Raw genomic sequence first — 19,604 nt, 5'->3', positions numbered from 1 at the left:
ACAGAGTGTGCAAACATTTCCTATTGGCCAGCCTGACTGATGATGTCACACACAGGATACACAGCCCTAGCGGACAGAGGGTACCTGAGGCAGCTTCAAGGAAGACCAACTCCACGGACTCCTTTGGGGTCCTGGTCAGATGACAGCTGCCAGCACTGCTCCCCTCCCCAGATGAGCGGGACTTAGGGCGGGCGTTTCCCCTCGATGAGGGCAACGGTGCCCTAACCATCTTCGTCAACGGAGTCTAAACCAGGAGGATCACGTAAGATCTAAAGAGAGCAGCTGTAATCACCGCATCTAGGTAAGCAGAGGATGCTCAGGGCTGTGCTCATGGCAGACACAGGGGTAGGGAAAGGGGTCCACGTGCATCCATAAACACACACATGCACGCACGCACACATGCACGCACGCACACATGCATCTGTAATGTAGGCACATAGCCAGCCAGTGGAATCCAGCCTCAGGCTGCAGGGAACAGCTGGCGGCCACTCTTAAGAGCGCTGATGGAGCCAAGTCAACCCGGTTGTGAGCTAGGCTGGATTCTTAAAGACACAGCTAAGATGCCTTGCCTCACGCCGAAACGTGTGCAAACCTTGAGGTGCGTGCACCAGCCCAAGCGGGAGCATCTGAGGTGCCAAGTACCACCAGGAAATACACACACGCACGCCACCTGCCCACAGTAAGACTCTGATGGTGGGAAAGACGGAAAGCCTTGCTGCCCCTCAGACTCACCGAGGACTGAGTCAGCCACGACCCCAGAGGCCTCCCAGAGAGGAGGCAAGACCAGAGAGGCAGAAGCCAAGTGAGGGTCTGGGGACCCAGGACCCCTGGCTCTTGGTCACCTGCTTTTCCATCTTCTCTGAGAGCCTGGGGGCTGCCTTCTTTTGCCCCATGACAGCAGCAAAAGAGGCTTTTTTTCCATTCTCCTCATCAACTCGTTAATGATTTTCAGACCTTAACTTATTCAGCCCGCCCCTGACGCCGCTCTGGACTTGGAAACTGGTGACACACTGTTCAGGCAGCTCCACTGTGCTCCCAGGAAAGGCCCCTCTAGGCTCACAGCTCTTCCCAAGAGGCCCTCGGGCAAAAGGTCACCAGGGCAACATCTGACCTTTGCTTAGGACCCCAAACCAAGATTTCGACCTCCCTCCCCCATCCTGCTCTCTCCAAAGGCCCATCGGCCCTTCCTCCATTCAAAAGCCCGTGTCTTTATTATAAAGGTGCAACTTGGTAACCAGGAGAAGGTTCATCACAGCCTTGCAAACAGACACCTGCCCAGCAAAGAAATGTGATGGCCTGAGAATAAAGCACTCAGCTTCAGGTGACCCGAGACAGTGGCCCAAGCGCACGGTTCATCTTTTGTCCCTCTGCGGATCCCTTTTAAAATGTGTTGCTGCCGAGAAGCTACAGCCTAGAATACGTGGGGGCAGAGGGGACAGTTCTGGGAGGGGCTGCCTGTCCAGCAGGCCCAGGCTCTGGACTTGGAGCTCACAAGAAAGACAGTGGACAGGGGTGGGAAGTGCTACAGCTTTTCTGTACTTTAATAAAATGTACAAAACAGAAACAAAACCCAAAAACCTACAGCTAGCTCAGCTGACCCGTGTGGAAGGGACGAGCTGCTGATTTGGGCGGCGAAAACATTCTGGTACCAAATGACTATGTGTATTCTTTTTTTGTATTTATTATTTTCTACTTCTCTGTAAGTGCATTCCAGAGAACAGAAGACTCTACCTACAGCAAACTTAAGGTACCAGATCTTGATTAGACACTCATCTGGAATGAAGAAATAAAAAGAGTAGCCTACCACATTTTTAGAATTAAGATTTCAGCCTGCCATCACTTGGGTCTGGGTAGTGGCATCTCTTGGGTCTAGTGAATGGCAGACACCTTGAAAGGCCGGCAGTCACAAGATCAACGGTCTAGTCCTGGATGTGGGGGACCCTGAGCAAGTTATTCCACTTCTGTGTGACTCTGTCTCCTCAAAAAAGGAAATGACTGGTCTTGATGCCCTAGAACTGACGTGTAGAGCTACACACCCAGAAAGGTTGCAGAACATCAGAGAGTGACGTGACCCAGTACTATTGAGACAGGGAAAGGGGGGAGACGGCAAGAAGAGAATAGAAAGCCAGGTGTAAAAATGGGGGAGCCAAACGTGGGCTGAGTTTAAAAAAAAAAAAAAAAAGGTGAGCTTCCTAATGACAGCCCCATGTCGCAGAAAAAAAGATCCAGTAAGAATCAGGTGCCGTTAGCAATGGTATGAAGGCAATTCTATGGGGATTCCAATAGTCTTTTGAACAACTGGTGCTGGGACAGATGGATATCTACATGCAAAAGAATGAAGTTGGACCCCTACCTCACACCATATATAAAAATTAACTCAAAATTAATCAAAGACTATTGGAGAGCTAAAACTATCAAAATTCTTAGAAGAAAACATAAGCATAAATCTTCTTGACCCTGGGTTAGGTGATAGTTTCTTATATAGGACACTGAAAGTATAAGCAACAAGAGAAAAAATAGGTGTCTTAGACATCATCAAAATTAAAAACTTTTGCCCTTAAGAGGTAAAAGTTAAGAAAGTTCACTTTCTTATAATGAAAGTGAAGGCAACCCACAGAAGCGGAGAACATTCTGACACCTCATATATCTGATGAAGGACCTGCATCTAGAATATACAAAGAACTCATACAGCTCAATAATAAAAAGACAAATAAGCCAACTGAAAATAGGCGAAGGAGGTGAATAGACATTTCTCCAAAGAAGACGTATGAATGGCCAGTAAGCACATGATGAAACGCTCAACATCATTAGCCATCAGGGAAATGCAAATCGAAACCACGATGAGACACCACGTCACACCCACTGGGATGCTATAATCAAAATGACAGAGAGTAGCAAGTGTTGATCAGTATGTAGAGAAACTGGAAGCCTCATACACTGCTGATGGGAATGTAAAATGACGCAGCTGCTTTGGAAAACAGTCTGGCAGTTCCTCAAAAAGTTATTAAACACAGACTTACTATACGACCCAGCAATTCTACTCATATGTATATTCCTAAAAGAAAACATAGGTGTACACCAAACCGTGTACAAATATGTTCATAGCAGCATGATTCATAATAGCTCCAAGGTAGAAACAACTCAAATAGCCATCAAATGATGGATGGATAAACAAATGTGGTATAGCCAGAGAATGAAATATTATTAAGCTATAAAAAGGACGGCAGTACTGATGTATGTTCAATACGGATGACCCTAGAAAACACTATGTTAAGTGAAAAAACAGCTAGTCACAAAAGACCACATATTGTATGATTCCACATATGTGAAATGTCCAGAAAGGTCAACCCATATAGAAAGAAGATTTGTGGTTGCCTAGGAGTAGAGGAATTGTAAGGAAAATAGGAGAGGACTTGCCAAGGGTACAGGGTTTCTTTCAGGGATGACGAAAATGTTCTCAAATTGATGTGGTGGTTCTGGGAATTGACTAAAGAATCATAGAATTGTATACTATAAACGGGTAACTTGTACAGTATGTGAATCATATCTCAGTAAAGCTGTTATGTGCTCCTCTCCCCCAACCCCCAAAAAGGAGAGGGAACCAGAAGCTTGTCCTTACACCGCAGGACACCACACCCGTTGTCCCCACGCAGTTACTGCTAGAGCCCCTTTCACTCTCAGAAGTGTCCTGGTTTAGATGACAGATTTATGTCATTACCCTATCACTATGTGATATCAGGCAGGTGGCTTCGCCCCTCTGGGCTTTGGTTTCTCCATCTGTAAAGCGAGGTCTACCCGTTCTGATCATCTCTATATGCCCCCAAAGCTCCACTTTAAAAGCTGTCAAGTCCTACTCAGTTGGTCACAGCGCTCACTGTGCTTTGTAAGTTGAACTTACATGAGCAAAGAGTTGAAGCCTGAGGCCAGTACAGATCAGTGGGTCCCAGGAAACAGAGATAAAGACTAATTGCTGAGTCTACTGGTTACTGATATTCATATTTCCCCCAAGTTAGGCCACTAAGAAAGGTGATCCAACCATTCCAGTGCAGGTGAAATGCCCCAAACACACCCTCTACAAATGAAAAAAGAGAAACATTTAAAGGGGAGCCCTCCCAGAGGATACCATGTCTCTAGGAAGCCTGGCAAGTTTGGAGGTCTTCTCTACATGGGATTTGCTGAGTCCATTCAAGAGGGCCTGGTGTCGGGATAGTCAAGGTCATGTGATCCTACAATGGAATGTTCATTTCCTAGTCCTCCTTTACCCATGGTTGCTTAGGAAATAAAATTATACCGAAGGAGCTCAAGAGGAATCATCTGGTTCTCTTCCCTTTTATATTCATGAGAATGTGCCTAAAATTAGTCTTTCTAGCCTCCCCCTGTCCCTCCCAAGGGCCTTAGAACTAGGTCTGTGTGGCCCCGTGGCGTGTCTAGCCCGGCAGTGAAGAGATGCGAGCCCACCTCTGGGCTCCGAGCAGCAGCAGACCCTTAGAATCAAGGTAAACATGAAAGAAGCAGGAGGCACAGAACAAACCCAACTCCCATCGATCCACCCAGTAACAGGAAAGACGGATGCTCACCAGGGTCACGGAGACGGGAAACCCACACGAAGACAGGAGAACGGTCGCAAACCCCCATTTCGTCAGCAGCCCCATCACTGAGCCAGTTACCAGACAAGAGGGTGAAGGCAGGGACCAGTACAGGTGGCACCCAGGTACCCGGTGAGCTAGCCTCCAACTAGGGGAGCGTCAGAGGAGATGCCCCACCGTCGGCCTCTTCAGAATGGCGGGGCTGGGAGGAAAAACAAGGAACCGCTCCCAAGCTGGGGCTAGGGGGAGGGGCAGGCTTTCTGCCCGCCAGAGACATGGCCTCCGAGGGTCTCGGCTAGGGGTTGGTCTGTGGCTTTCACAGGCTGGGCCAGGCCCCCCTCGCCGCAGCTTCCCGGGGTGCGATTTCTACATCCAAGGGGGTCCGTGGGGCTGAGGGTAGGAGGTGGCTGCCTGCTCGTCTCTGTTCAGAGGCCACATTTCAGGATGACGTGGTAGCCGTCATTGCTCTCGGCTGCAAGAGATAAACGTGGCGTTTTACAGGAAGAAAGGCAGGCCGCTGCGGCACCTGGGGGCCATGGGATTAGGGTACCAGCAGACACCCTGCCGTGGACACTGGCAGAGGCCACCCAAATGAGACTGTGCAGAAAAAAGCAAGCTGACAAAAGCAGAAATCTCAACATACACCTTCACGGCTGCCTGGTTGAGTTTCTTTTTGACAGCGGGCTTTTCCACCACAGCCTGAGGCCCTAGGCCTGAAGGGCCTATGTCGGAGGAGGCTCTGGGCGTGGCGGCCCCCAGGCCTCTGAAGGCAGCTGGCAGCTAGATCCAGAGAACAGGGGGGAGGGTCCAGGGCCACGGTCCAGGGTCTATGGCCTAGTCAGGGGGCTTTCATTCCCACCTAACCCCACACACTCACCTGCCCCAGCCCTACAGGGGGTCACAGCTGGTCTCCCACCTTTCCTGACATGTGAGTTCCTTCTCAGACCCCTTCCTCAGGTGGGTCCGCCGTGTCCCCCTGGTACCACCCAGCCCCGGGTCCCCGATCCACACGGCCTGCAGACTCAGCTGCTGTATTCCATGCCCACTCCTCCCAGAGACCCACACTTTAGAAACATTCAAACGGGTCTTACTGTAAGTCCCCTACACACGAACGAGTTCCATTCCGAGAGCACGTTCGTAAGTCCAATTTGTTCGTACGTCCAAGAAAGTTAGCCTAGGTGCCCAACTAACACCATCAGCTATATAGTACTGTTTCTACACTTGCTTCCGGACATCCTGGGCTCAAAATAAAGATACTGTACTACTGTGTTCTATACGACACTGTACAGTAAAGTACACAAAAGCACAACCACTTGTAGAGGATGCATGCACGTGACAATGTACGCCAGACACGTGAACTAACTTACGTGACTGGACACATGAACACACGCTCGCATCTTTGGAAGTTTGCAACTTGAAGGTTCGTATATAGAGGACTTACAGTACTTCTCGTTGGCACCGGGTTCGTGAAGCACATACTGTCTGGCCAGGATTTCCCTTTCAAAGCGACCTTGGCGCCAGCCGCACCACTTCTCACGTTTCCGAGGCTAGGCTTCCCGGGAAGTGTGTGTTTCTTTTTCCCAGAGGATGTTCCCAGGTAACACTCTCTCGAGGGCCCACCCCATGCAGGCCCCACTCACCAGCCTGCCCTCCCCGATACTCCGTTAACCCGGGGGGAGTGCAGCCAACATCCTTTAATTAAACAAGAAAAGGCGGGGAGGCGGGGGCTTTACCTTTTAAGGTACTGAGGATGAAACAGGATTCATCTTGGAAATTCTGCACCATCTGAAAGGCAAAAGAGAGACCATGTCCCTTCAACGAGTTCAGAGACGGAAAAGCCTCAGTGACACGGAGCCCAGCTGCTCGCAGCATCAGAAATGACAGGCGCCGCGTTTACGCAAGTGCAGGAACACGCTTACGCTTAGCCCTCATGGAGAGAACGTGACACAGAGTAGATGGACAAAACAATTACAGTTTCGAGTAACAAAAACTGAATGTAAAGGATGGAAAGAAGCCTGGAAGGGAATGAAGATGTAGACGTTTAATACAAGACTCAATTGTTCCTGATTTGCTTTCGTTTTGCTTTTTTCCTAGTGACTGGGTTTTCCAATCCCTACAAGGACACGTTACGGGAGCGGGTGTGTGTAAAACAGCACCAGATAAAAAAACTAAAGTGCTTTACACGGGGAACTATATTCAGTATCTTGTAACAACCTATGAGGGAAACGAATCTAAAAAAAGAATACATATATGTATATACACATATACTGAATCACTTTGCTGTACACCTGAAACTAACGCGACATTGTAACTAAACCATCTTTCAATTAAGAAAAAAATGCTTTAACGAAACCCTCGTGATTAGTAGGCTCTGCATATCAGAGTCCTTTGAGGACCAACTATAAACAGAAATCCACTCCCTGCGTCTACAAATGCGGGGCAGGAAGCTTATGATTACTCACCAGCCCCCTCTCTGGAGCTCTCGTTTTGATTAACAGCCCGGTGACCTTAGATAAGGCAACTTCCTGTCTCCAGGCGCTGTCTGTAAAATGAGGCTGTTTCGATGATAAAAATATATATGTAACCAGGATGCAGAGCAATGGGAATGGGCATCCTCTTCTGGGGGGGGGTCGTTCATCTAAATGACTGCTTTCTACAACTGTTCACAGGACGCAGCACAGATGACCACACACATCTCTCCTGCAGGCAGGTGCCCTAGGTAAGCTCCTGCATGTACACACACAAAACACACCTAAGGATGCTGAGAGCAGCGCTGTCTCTACGAGTGAAAACTAGAAACAGCCTTCACGTCACCCAGCAGTAGAAGCAGCGGGAACAAACTAGGACCTGATCACACCCGGCTGCTCGACAGGGCCGGTGACCTCCAGTGCCCCTCAACATGCATGAATCACAAACCGTAAGTCCCTGAGGAAGGCACTCCTATCCCCCTTCTATAAAGTTTAAAAATAGGTGAAATTAAAGAATGCATTGAAGAAGAACCAGGGAATGATCACTATAAAATTCAAACCAGCACTGGAGGGGAACGTGAAATTAGCCCACAAAGGGGGTTCTAACAAACACCGCACTCACCTGAGTGCAGGCATGGAGTACTTTCGTTATTCTTTAAACTCTACAAATGAGCTTCCTCTATTCTAAATATGTATGCTGCATTTCACAGGACACCTTTAAACAATATGAAAAATGTACACATCTACCTAAACATACCCACAACACACATACTGGCCAATGGGACAGCAAAACCCCTTTCCAGATGAAAAGTGCAACCCACATTTTACTGCCCCCCCCCCCCCGATGACTGCCCCAGATCCTGCAAATCCGTCCACCTGTCGACCCCTGCCCCTCCCCCAGGCCCTAATGATGCATGAAGTACATTCACGCTATGCTGCCGGCCTGCTCCCTCGGGGACTCTTGGCAACCCCACTGCTGGGGCATGCCAAACCTGAAGCAGGGCCCACACGGGCTTAATCAGTAACCGCCTTGTTTAATGAAGTGCCCTTGCACCCCAGGGGCCGGCTGCACGGCTGGCCAGGCCACCTCCAGTGCTCCGGGCAGTTAAGAACCAAAGGTTTCCAACTGATTCGGGGTTAAGAGGCAAGGAGACTTCAGGGGAATAAGAATCACCTACTTAGCGGAGGTGGCGTTTGAGTTCTGTTCTCTGCTTCACTGGCTTAACTGCCTGCTCTGGGGGGGGCACGGGGCAAGCTGGGGGAAGGAACCCCTCCAGGGACCTGTGAAATTGCAAGGGTTCTGAGCATTCTTGGCTTTTGTCTTCACGGCAGAAATGCATTTGTGAGATGCAAACTGACGAGTTTTCCATGTCGTCACTACTGCCTGATGCTCAGGGCGTTTCACGCGTCCCGGCGATCCTACAGGACCTGCTCAGGCCAGCAACACTGGGCTACATGTGCTTTATCTGTGAAACGGGGGCCAAAAAGCAGCCACCGTACACTCGATTGTAACGATGTGGAAGGAATTCTGAACTGGTGACAACAATAGCAAGTTGCAGATCAATGGCCCTTTGTTCAAATGGATCCTGGCTGTGTGTTTTTAAAAACCCACACCTACGCACACTCAGGCATGCAATGGGCACACGCACAAAAAGTTAGCTGGCAGAATTACATCCAACCTAAGGTAACTCCGCTAGGAAAAGAGAGTGGGGAAGATAAGGGCCTTTCACACTTGCCTTCTGCTTATATTGCCGACTTCTACGAATTGTGAATTACTTTTTAATGAAAAAGGACAGAAGAGACTTCCCTGGTGGTGCAGTGGTAAGGAATCCACCTTCTAGTGCAGGGGACGCAGGTTCGATCCCTGGTCAGGGAACTCAGATCCCACACGCCTCAGGGCAACTAACCCCGCACGCCACAGCTGGAGAGAGCAAACCCGCATGCCACAACTAGAGAAGCCCACGCGCCGCAAGGAAAGATCCCGCACGCCTCAGCGATCCCGAGTGCCACAACTAACACACGGCGCGGCCAAAAAATAAGATAAATAAATAAATATTTTTTTAAAAAGGAAGGAAAACACCACCTTGCCCACCCCCAGGATGAAACTCCCATGACACGGAGGATTCCCACGTAGGGGGGGCTTGGGCAATTATGATGACAAGTGACAACAGGATTGCTCCTGGTGATGATGATTTATGAAATATACAGACCATTAAAAGCCTTCCATGTTACACGCTGTCAAATTTAAGGATCTCTCCATCACTTGTTTCCCCAAACAAGTGCCTGGCTAATTTAGCATCTGCCGGTACCTGACACTGTTTTCTATTTTATCCTTACTACAGCCTGCTTGATGGATAGAATTATCCCCGTTTTGCAGACATGGAAACTGAGGCTCAAACTGAGGTCATTAAGTAGATTTGCCCAAGGTCACCCGGCTACGAGGAGCCAGTCCAGGTGGGGACATGGGTCCAATTCCGAAGCCCACAACTTCCCTGCTTTCCCAGCCCCCCTTCCTGTACCGTTCCCTCCATCATCTTTCTGCTGAGGCTTGCAGAGTTCCCAGGGTGGGTGGAGGGTCTGCTGGGGGCTGGGCTGGGGGCTCAGGGTTCCACCTCTGCTCCTATCAGGACAGTTCTGTGTAAACGCCTCATTTCAGGGGTGGTTGGAGAGTCTGTGGGCTCGATGCTCAGGCTCTGCTGCCGGGTCACCAGCCTTCCCACCACAGCCCAACCTCTTACGAGCTGTGCACCCTGGGGCCATTACGCAGCCTCTCTGTGCCTGTTTCCTATCTGTGAAATGGGCTCATGACAGCACCTGCCTCACAGGGAGGCTGCCAGGATTAAATGAGTCACTTAGAACAGTCACCGGGACACAGTAAGCGCTGATGGAACGCTAGCGCTCGTTATTATATTATTATTACTATTATTAAGAGAAGGGGTCCAGGATAAGACAAGCTTAAAAGCTTTTGTTCTACAACAGGCAGGAACGCCTGAAACATGTCATCAAGCCCATTTGATAACTCCCTCAGGAGCCAGCAGTGGGATCTGATCACTCGAGGGCACGGTCGCCTGGGGGCCGTGTTCTCTATCTGTGTCCTCTGTCAGCGGCCGCTTATGCCCTGCAGAGGCCTGTGTGGCCAGAGACAGACCCTGGAAGGCTGTGGCACCTTCACCATTCAGCAGAGGACGCCTCTGTTCCCCGAGAGCCCCGGCCTCTCCATCATCAACCCAGCCCGTGTCACCTCTCCTGGGCCTGCCCCCTCCCAGCCCCCGCCCCTGCCCTGGGTGAGCACCTGCGTCTGAGTCCTCACAGCCCTGACTGTAAGCGCCCCAAGGCAGGGATGCGAGCAGGGCACCTGGCCGAGGGCGGGGTTCCAGATGGAGAGGCGACAGCTATTCAGAGCCCCTGGTCGTGGCCTCAGACCCCTCTCTCCCAGCTCCCCGGGCAGCCCCTGCAGCTGAGAGCAGGCCATAGGCAGATGAACCCGGTTTGCCATCTTCAGCCTAAAGTCACCCCCAAGCCCCGCAGGGCGCATTTCGGATGTGGGTCCGCGGCTCCCGCCCGTAGCCCTGGGCCCAGCGCCTCGGGCCGGCGGGGCTGCAGTGCTCACCTCGTTGCTGACCACCACGTGGATGCCGGTGGGGCCCTGCCGGTACACCCGATGGATGTGCTGCGGGGAGATGCTGTACAGGTTGGCGATCTTCTCGATCAACTCCAAGGTGGTCAGCTCCTCCAGGAAGATGGCGTGGTACACTGCAGGGCGGTGGACAGGGCCTTCTATAGGACAAGCGGCTGCCTTCAAAGGAGCCCGCCTACCCTCCCCGACCCCCCAAACCAGTAACGTGCTTGTAAGAATGTCCACCCCCAGATGGACTCGCGGGTTCTGGCTGTACTGGGGACGCGTCTGGAAGCCGCAAGGCTCCCTCTCGGCCCAGCGCCAGCTGACAAGATTCCAGGCTCCATTCCTGTTTCATCCTCTCTTGGGGGACTTGTGTAAAATGGAGAATCCCTGCATCCACCCTGGACCAAGGACGCCCATCTAGGGGTGGAGGCTGGAGGGGGAACAGCTGGCTGAAGTCTGCATTTAAAAAAATTTGGGGGGGGGGCCCGCGCCCCACAGCTTACGGGATCTTAGTTCCCTGACCGGGGATTGAACCCGGGGCCATGGCAGTGAAAGCCCCCGAGTGTCCTAACCCCGGGACTGCCGGGGAATTGCCGAAATCTGCATTTCTTAGAAGCTTCTGGTGATTCTGAGGTGTGGCCTGCTATGGAGGAGAAAATCCTGTGTCTGCATTCCTTCCCTTCCACTGGTTAAAGGGGTTACTGGACGGCTCCCTGTGGCCAAGAGTGAGACGTAAGATAATTGCTACCTGACGGCAGAAGAGAAAGGGTCTGTCCTTACCCTTCTCCACGGCACAAACAATAGTCAGCTGGAGCGCTGTGACCCCAAAGGGCGGGATGGGGGGGGCACCAGGAATATTACCAGACAGTTGAGACAACAGGGACCCTGAGGCTGGAAGCAAAAACCCAAACCAGTCGGGGAGGAGCAAACCCCGTGGGTGAACTGGGGGGGGATGAAGCAATGCCCAGGAACTTCAAGTCCCTTAAAAAGTAAAACACAGCTGGATGAAACAAGAGGTGCTGAAACTCCTTACTCAACTAAGGAAGGAACCCTTGGTTCAACAAATCCGATCGGCGGCCTGGTATGCTAAAAGCACGTGCGCACACACACACACGCACGCACGCGCACACACACACGCACGCACGCGCACACGGTGGCTCTCTTTGAAGGGGTGGCAGAGGCCATGGCGTTCCAGCCACACAAGAGACTCGCCTTCCCAGGATTTCAAATAGGAGGACCCGCACCCAGACCCTGTTCAGAGAATGCGGTTGCTGTGTAACCTTCCTTCCCAAACTAACGCCGGGGAAGAATCCCAGGCCTCTGTCGTAAGATTCCTTTTTATAACAGAATTCTCATTGAACTTTTCCCCCCAACTTCTCAGAGCCAGTTCCACTTTCTCTTATTTTACTCTTGGACTGCTGGCAGAAAAGACCCAGAAGGATTGCAGTGCGGCCCTCTGGCTGTAACCTTTTGTCTCTGGCCTTTCCTGTCCCTGGAGGAATGTGGGGGGGACCAGTACTGCTCAGAGCCAGCGGACGGTCAGTCACCCACTGCTCAGAACTCCTCTCATCGGGGGCCGCGTGGGGAAACGAGAGGCCCTCGAGCGGGCCAGCCTAGGTTCAAATCCCAACGCTGCCACTACTAGAAGCCAGACCTCAGCGCTCTCCACACCTCTGAGGCTGGGGGTGTGGGCTGGGCGCCTGCCCTCGCCACATGTGCAGGAAACCACGAGACTCGAGCTCTGTCCTTCACAGGCTGACCGCGGCGGAAGGACCCGGACATTCACAGAAATGTCCTGAGGCCCGGACGCCAACGGCCAGTGCCCGGAGATTTGGATCCTGGCTCTGCCACTCACAGCACTGGCATCTCGGGGCAGCCGCTGTGCCTCAGTTTCCCCCACAGCAAACCATGAGCAGTTCCTGCTAGGGGAAGAAAATGGAACGCCCTTAGCCCAGGGTCTCGGGCATCCTTGTTGATCTGGAGGGGCCCGCAGAGAGGTACAGGGGGCTCTCTCTGCAGACGCCGCAGAGTCCAGACCCCGCGGGTGGGGCCGGGCAGCTCATCAGACTCGGCACTCACAACGCTCAGAAGCAAGACGCTGAAAACTGCCAACCCCAAAGAGCCATGTACCCCAGAGGCGCTCCGAGACCCCCCTGTGCAGCGACCGAACCAAATGGGAAAGTCTCATCCAGCTGGGGGAACACACAGGAGGACACGCTCCTGGGAATACAGCTGTCACTCGTCACCAGCCGAGGAGCCAGAAAGCCCAACTTCCAGTTCTACCACGAGTAGCTGAGTGGCATTAAGGGGACACAGCTCCTCTCCAGCCCTGTTTCCCCAGGTGGAACATCGGTAACCTGGACCAGCCATGCTGGGAGATGATGCCCACCCCAAACATTTCACCCCCAGGATGAAGTACAAGAACTCCTCCTGCATGAAAGGTGGATCAGAGAGGCGTCCTCAGCCGTGGATTCGTGTTGCCTCTCCTTCTTGTGTCTCTTCCCGTTACTCTGCCGCCCTCTATCCGGCCAGGGGTGTGGGGTGCACCCCACAACCCACCACACAGATTGGGGTCCCCGCCGCCGTCCCGCTTCTGCTGCAGGGGCACGCGGCTCTGCTCCAGCTCCTGGCAGACGTAAATGGTCATCTTCGGCCTCACGTTCCTGGCAGGAGGAGAGGAAATAAACAGCAGGTATGAGGGACCAAGCTCTGTTGTTCCAGAAAGTTCCAGAACCCAGGGTGGAAAGAGCAGTAGGAGGGACTTAGGGGGAAAGAAAGAAGGCTACGGGGGTACAGAGTGCCTTTCATCGAGGAGCTGTCGGGGACAGAACCCCGTCTGGAAGGATCTTAACAGCTTCGCACAGGCTTGCTGGGGACAGGGGATGGACGATCCCCCCACCCCCGACCCCGGTCCTGCAACCTGCCCAGAGCGGGACTCCGCCCGGGGCACCAGTCTCAACATAGGAGGTTTTCCGGGGTGACAGTCAGAGCAAGCGCTCTCTCTGGCTCATTCTGAGCTCATTTCATCCTCACACACCCATGAGGAAGCCAGGACCACCCTCCCCTTCTACAGATGAGGAAACTGAGGCTCACGGGGGTTAAGGGTTCGGCCCAGTTGCCAAGTTCCTAAGAGGCAGATGTGGGATTCAAACCCGGAGGGAAAACGGCGCTGTCCACACTGTGCCCATTTAGACCACACCATCCACGCCTGCCCCGCCCCCAGCAGGAGCAACAGGAAGCAGCTCGAAGCCCAGGACCATGCGAGCATCTAAGAACCAGAGGAAGCGGCCAAGGGGCTGAGACTCAGAGGCCAAGGCCCCCATCAAACAGAGAAGAGGGAGGGAGGGGAGGAGGGGGCTTTCCGGGCAGGGTGGGCTGCGAGCCACGGCATCTCACTTCCCCGCGGGGGCCGCCACCCCACTCCTGGCGCCTCCCAGCCACACCCTGTGCCCCCAGCGGGCACCAACACCCACCTGCCTTTGATGGCGTTAAAAAGCCGGATCCCATCTGCAGGGCCGCAGATCTGGACCAGGTCATCGCGGGACATCTTCAGCAGGTCAGCACCTGGGCAGGTACATGGGGCCGCCTGTGACCCAGGGTGCGGGGGAAGGGCTGCCCCTGCAGACCCCGGGGGAGGGTCGAGCCAGCCTCACCCTCAGGGGGTACAGGCATCCCACAGGGAGAAACAGCAAGAGGAGATCACAGCCCCAGAGATGTCAGAAGCTCAACCACTGGCTTCACAAAGGCAGAGGAACCGCCGGGCATTTTCAGAAGTTCAGAAGCCCTCACTGCCTGTGGCTGCCTGGCCCTCCCTCTGGACCTTTTATTGGCATCACTGTCAGTGACGTATCTTATCAGTGTGATCGCGTGTGCACTTGTCCGGAGACGAAAGCTCACGGCTCCCCGACGCTGCCGTTCTGAACGCGCCCGGGCACCCGTGCACCCAGCACCCGGGTCAAGAGGCAGGACATTCCCACCATCCCACAGGCCACCACCTCCCCCACCCTCACCTCTGGGGAACTGCTCTCCCCACTTCTCACATGCAGAGGAGTTTCGCTTGGCTTTTAGCACCTGTGTGAATGGAACTGAACACTAAGCACTTCTCTAGGCCTGGCTCTCCCTCCAAGCTCCGTTTAAGGGCTCATTTGTGCTGCATGTAGTTGTGGACCATTTGTGCCCACTCTTAGGTAGGATTCACTGCACGAATAAAGCACAGCTCCTGTACGCCCTCTCTGCCGCTGGGCTTTGCGGGTGCTCCCAGTCTGAGGCGATCATGAGTAACTGTCTATGAGCATCCTGGTACGTGGATGAAGGCGAGTCCCTTCCTCGAGGCCCGAGGAGTCCCCTAGAGCCCTGTGCCCAGGTGGACTCTGCAAGGCACGAGGATGCCTTCAGCCTTCTGCGGAAAACTTCACAACAGCCACGTGGCCTAAAGCCACAGCATTCGCCCCCGTTTCCTGCCCCAGTTAAGATACAGTTTTACGTACAATACTGCAGGTACACTGGCTCCCCTTCCATGGGGAATAAAGCCAAACTCCTTGCACTCTCCAAGAGGGCCCCTGGGCGCCTCTCTGACCTCACCTGCCGCCCGGCCCCCTCGGCCCCATCACCGGGGCCCTCCGCTCCGTAGTCACACCTGGCAGGCCCCACCTTGCGCCTGCCCTCCGCTTGGAAAGCTCACCCTCCCACACCCGCCTGGCTCGTGCCCTTGCCCTTCCAGGTTTTGCTCAAGGCCGCCTCCTCGGCACGGCCCACACCACCCCCTGCTTAAGGGGGGGCTCCCCTACACCCTCCTCCCGCCCAGGCTGGCCCAGGTCCCTCCACCAAGCCTGCCCATCCCAGAAGGGACACGGCGTGTTGAGATGGGCAGTTTACACCTCCGCGCTGACTCAGAGCTACCCGAGGACAGGGTCCCTGCCTGACTGCCCTGGTACTGTCTACCCGCAGCACAAAGAACATGCTTAGAAAAGCTGAGCTCAGGGACTTCCCTGGCGGTCCAGGGTTAGGGGGCCCTGGGTTCAATCCCTGGTTGGGGAACTAAGATTCCACAAGGCGCGCGGCGCAGCCAGAAAAAAAAAAAAAAAGAAAAGCTGAGCTCAAAGACCATGGATGGGGTGCTGGTTCCCTTCCACTGCCACAGATGTCCTTGAGGGCCAGTTTTCTGGTTTCGGCCAACACTTGACTCTCTGTCACTCTGGGCCGACTGCCGGGGAGCAAGGTTCATGGCTGTTACCCTGTCCCCCAGTGCCCCCGGCTCAGGGCTGCTGTCTGATGGGACCACCAGCAAGGGCTTGAAAAACCTTTAGAGAAGGAAGAGCTGCTTTCCCTTCTCGCCCGTGGCTGTACCACCATCTCCCGGGTCACAGCTCTGGAGACAGCACGACGAGCAGCGTTTGCGAGGAAAAGGCTGGGAGGCTTGCCGAGTGTGCACTGGCCTGTTGGCTAAGGGCCTCTTCTGGGCGAAGCAGAGCCCACACTGCGGGGGAGGGGCACCTTGAAAAGGCTCCCAGACGTTCCTCCCGCAAAGCCACGCTCGGCTGGACACCTCAGGGGCAGGACCGCCCACGAGCCCAGGGCCCAGGGCCAGTACACACAAGTGACCACAAGTGACCACTCTGGGTCCCCAGCACAGACCGCGGCCCCCGGGGAGCCAAGCGCACATGCTGAGCGTTCCGAGATGCTCGCGGGGTCTGAGCACCATTCAGAGACGCTCACCTGAGAAGCTGGCGAACAGCCGGCAAAACTGGGAGAATCTGTTGCGGTGGAGCCACTGCTGGGCGTCCTGCGTGGAGGCCGAGGGAAGCAGGTGCTGCGGGCAGAGAGGACGGGCCTTGACGGGGTGCCCGGTCCGCACGGGACAGGCAGCCGGCGCCCAGCCGCAGACACTTACGTCACTGCCCACGGGCAGGGCCTCCACCGGGTGGGTTGGGGAGCTGTTGCTGAAAGGAAGAAGAGAGGTGGTGAGCGGCGAGGATGCTCCTTCCTGGCTGAGAGGCTCCTCGCCGGCCTGCCCTTCACTTCCCTCTGCTCTGGGGCTCATGAAATGAAATGGGCCCTCGAGAAAAATACAGACCTGCTCCATCCCTGGAAAGCCCTAACAAAGCCCCTGGTGTGGATGGGGGCTCTGATTAACTACACACCCTCATCCCTCAGCTACGGCTCCAGGGCTTGTTTTGGCCAGATGCTGTGGTCCCCACCCCGAGCCCCAGCACGAGGGAAGGGCAGGTTGACCAAGCAGACCGGGACACACGCCTCACGGGGACTCGGTGCTGGGACAGCGAAGGGCCAGCCACACCCAGGAGAGGGCAGAGGAGTCCCTCGGGGAATTATTCTGCAGCGAACAGGCACCCACAGTTTGGCATCCGCCACGAGAAAACCATTCTCACGTTTTTCCCCAAAGGGAGGCAGAGACCTGAACACCTGGGTTTTTATGTCAAGAGAAAGATACATGGAGAGACGACCCTTCCAGATGGACAGTGGTGATGGTACAACTTGAACGGACTTAATATTACTGACCTAGCCGCTTAAAAATGGTAAAATGATAAATTTTACGTTTTGTGTATTTTATCACAATGAGAAAAAAACAGACCCCTGAGGGGATGACCCCTAGACCAGTCATCGGTGACTACAGATGCCCGTCATCAGGGTCTAGGGGGTGCCAGGGACTTTATACATGTTCCCCTGACCCTGCGTGGAATTCATGCTCCCCCGGTCGTGAGGAAACCGGAGCTGCAGGAGGTTAAGGAACTTGCCCCCAGAAAGGTGCCGATTTAAGACTAGGTCTGCTGAATCTAAATGTGACAGCCCTTCCTTGTGCCCCCTCTCAAGGAGGACTGTCCTCACCTTGTAAACCAAGTTCATGTCTCGCTTACCCATCAGTAGTTATCTCTCTAGCACGCGTGGGCTCCATTCTGCATGTTCTACCCTCACCTGTTAAACCCGCCTGGCACCCTCCCTGCCTCACTCCGGCCCCACGAACAGGATGGGCAGAGCCATCACAGGGATGCCACGGCCCTGGGACAGGTGCCACAGCTGCCCGCTGGTCCCTGCAGCCCCGTCACCTCGGAGTCAGCACCGCCTGTGCCTCGGCAGGGTGGGTCACCAGCAGTGAGGCCGCTTCTGTGCTGCCGGCCTGTGACCCCAGGGGCAGGGCGGGTCCTGAGCTGAGTCCCACTGCCTAGTGACCATGCACGCGGGGGCAGAAAGATCTAAGAAGCCCCTCCAGGGACCTCCCTGGTGCTCCAGGGCTTAGGACTCGGCGCTTCCACTGGGGGGTGGGGGCTGGGGGGGTGGCGCGGGTTTGATCCCTGGTCGGGAACTAAAATCCTGCAGGCCGCTTGGCGCGGCCAAAAAACTGAAGCCCCTCCGGCCGCTGCAGGGTCCAGAGGTCTGCCTCCTGAGGCCCCCGCCGTCCAGGAGGTGGGCTTTCCCCTGGGAGGCACCAGGCAGGCTACCTCAGGGGGCTGGCCCAGGACCCCCGCAGCACGGCCCACTCTAACCGGGGGAGGGGGTGGATGCCTGGTGCTCGGCTGCCCTAGCAGACAACCTTCCTAGAGGTGTGTTCAAGCACAGGAACCTGGACACGTGATGCTAAAAATGGTTGTGAATGTTAACACCAGTCAGCCGCCCTGAAACCCAGATCGATGCCAGGCTACAAAAGGAGCAGAGACCCAGGGAGGAAAGTGAGGAAAGGAGCCCACACCCGTGGTCACTCCAGGGACCGCAAAGGGAGAGAGGGTGCACGTACCCTTCGCCAAGGCCGAAGCTGTTCGGAGAGCCGTTGTAGCTTGGGGACGAGGCACTGTTCACCTGGTAAACCACGTCGGGCCACGGGGAGCACTGCAGGGAGAGAGCGCAGGGCAGCGGTGGTGCCGGCCGGGCCACTCGGTTCGGAACCACGATCCTTCCACACCCAGCCCACGCTGACCCGGCGCTCGGGGACGGGCACGCTGCTCGGGCCACACCGAAGAAACCAACTAGGGCAGAGAAGAGGCGGTCCCCAGAGCAAGCAAAGCATGACACGCGTCTGTCTGAGCTTCCGAGGAGTCAAAGCAAAGAGGGAAACCTCATCGGTCCCTTGATTCCTGGGTCCACAAGAAAAGAGACTAAAACGCAAGACAGGCCAGTTGCCCACAGGCGGGTCTTGGGAGCAAATGCACGAAACAGGGAGCACGCGGCCACAGACCACTGCCAACGGGAAAGCACCAGAGAAGCTCAGAATCTCCCGACGGGCCTCAGCTGAGGGGACAGACGAGGCGTCTCCACGCTGACCGGGAGCAGCCCCCTTCCAACCCAAGTCTTCGCACATTTACCACATTTCAGGAGCTCCCCCGCTTGCAGACCAGGGAGACGCAGCAACGCGAAAGCTGTGACCCCTGAACTCCAGGAACTTCTCGTGCGGAAGCTCAAACGGACACGCGAGAATCCCCCAAGGAAAGCAGAGACATCGGGCGCTGCCTGGTTGGGGGCGGCAAGGGGTAGCCCGCGCACCAAGCATTCCCTGCTTCCCTTCCCTGTGACGACACCGCTTTGGACACGGCCAGTCGGAAGCATTCCTGAGATTTACTATCACCCACCCGACCACAGGGTGGGTCAATATTTAACTCTGTTACGAGTGAGGCCTGGAATGTGTTGGTGCCGAATCCTGCAGCCCCGGGGGGGGGGGGGGGGGGGGGGAGGGGGGAGGGGGAGGGGAACAGGACGGTTGATGAGCAGACAAGAGGGGATCCGGCAGCTCCCAAGGTCACAGGCCAGGTGCGGATTTCAACACCTGGCCTGGGACAGGGGCTGGGACGTTGCCTGGAGCACGCCAGGGGACCTGTCCTCCAGCGGGGAAGTCGGGGGAGAGGCAGAGGCCGGGAGGAGAAGGGTCACCGGGGCGCATCACGAGCACACACCAGGCCTGGGAAGGGCTAAGGGTCCAAGCAC

At 54.9% G+C, this 19,604-nt stretch overlaps 1 protein-coding gene across 4 annotated transcripts in view; it reads right to left on the bottom strand.

Annotated features, from left to right (window-relative positions):
- Nucleotides 1-1,515: 1,515 nt before the first annotated feature.
- The window catches only part of TFCP2L1 (transcription factor CP2 like 1), a 62,049-nt gene continuing 43,960 nt past the window's right edge, over nucleotides 1,516-19,604 (bottom strand). For 2 of the 4 annotated variants that reach the window (XM_033440383.2, XM_004276506.3), the window contains 8 exons: nucleotides 18,424-18,515; nucleotides 16,567-16,615; nucleotides 16,392-16,485; nucleotides 14,150-14,240; nucleotides 13,236-13,339; nucleotides 10,665-10,807; nucleotides 6,320-6,371; nucleotides 1,516-5,058 (listed from right to left, as the gene is read on the bottom strand). In XM_033440383.2, the coding sequence (XP_033296274.1) occupies nucleotides 5,012-5,058; nucleotides 6,320-6,371; nucleotides 10,665-10,807; nucleotides 13,236-13,339; nucleotides 14,150-14,240; nucleotides 16,392-16,485; nucleotides 16,567-16,615; nucleotides 18,424-18,515 (672 nt within the window). In that variant the 3' untranslated portion in view covers nucleotides 1,516-5,011. Of the gene's footprint in view, nucleotides 5,059-6,319; nucleotides 6,372-10,664; nucleotides 10,808-13,235; nucleotides 13,340-14,149; nucleotides 14,241-16,391; nucleotides 16,616-18,423; nucleotides 18,516-19,604 lie in introns of all 4 variants that reach the window. The other 2 variants (XM_033440381.2, XM_033440382.2) reach the window with 1 other exon arrangement.

This window comes from Orcinus orca, chromosome 7, assembly GCF_937001465.1.
Source record: "Orcinus orca chromosome 7, mOrcOrc1.1, whole genome shotgun sequence".
NCBI classification, from domain to species: domain Eukaryota; kingdom Metazoa; phylum Chordata; class Mammalia; order Artiodactyla; family Delphinidae; genus Orcinus; species Orcinus orca.
Note: the sequence above shows the minus strand (reverse complement) of the source record. Positions and strands in the feature narration are given on the sequence as shown.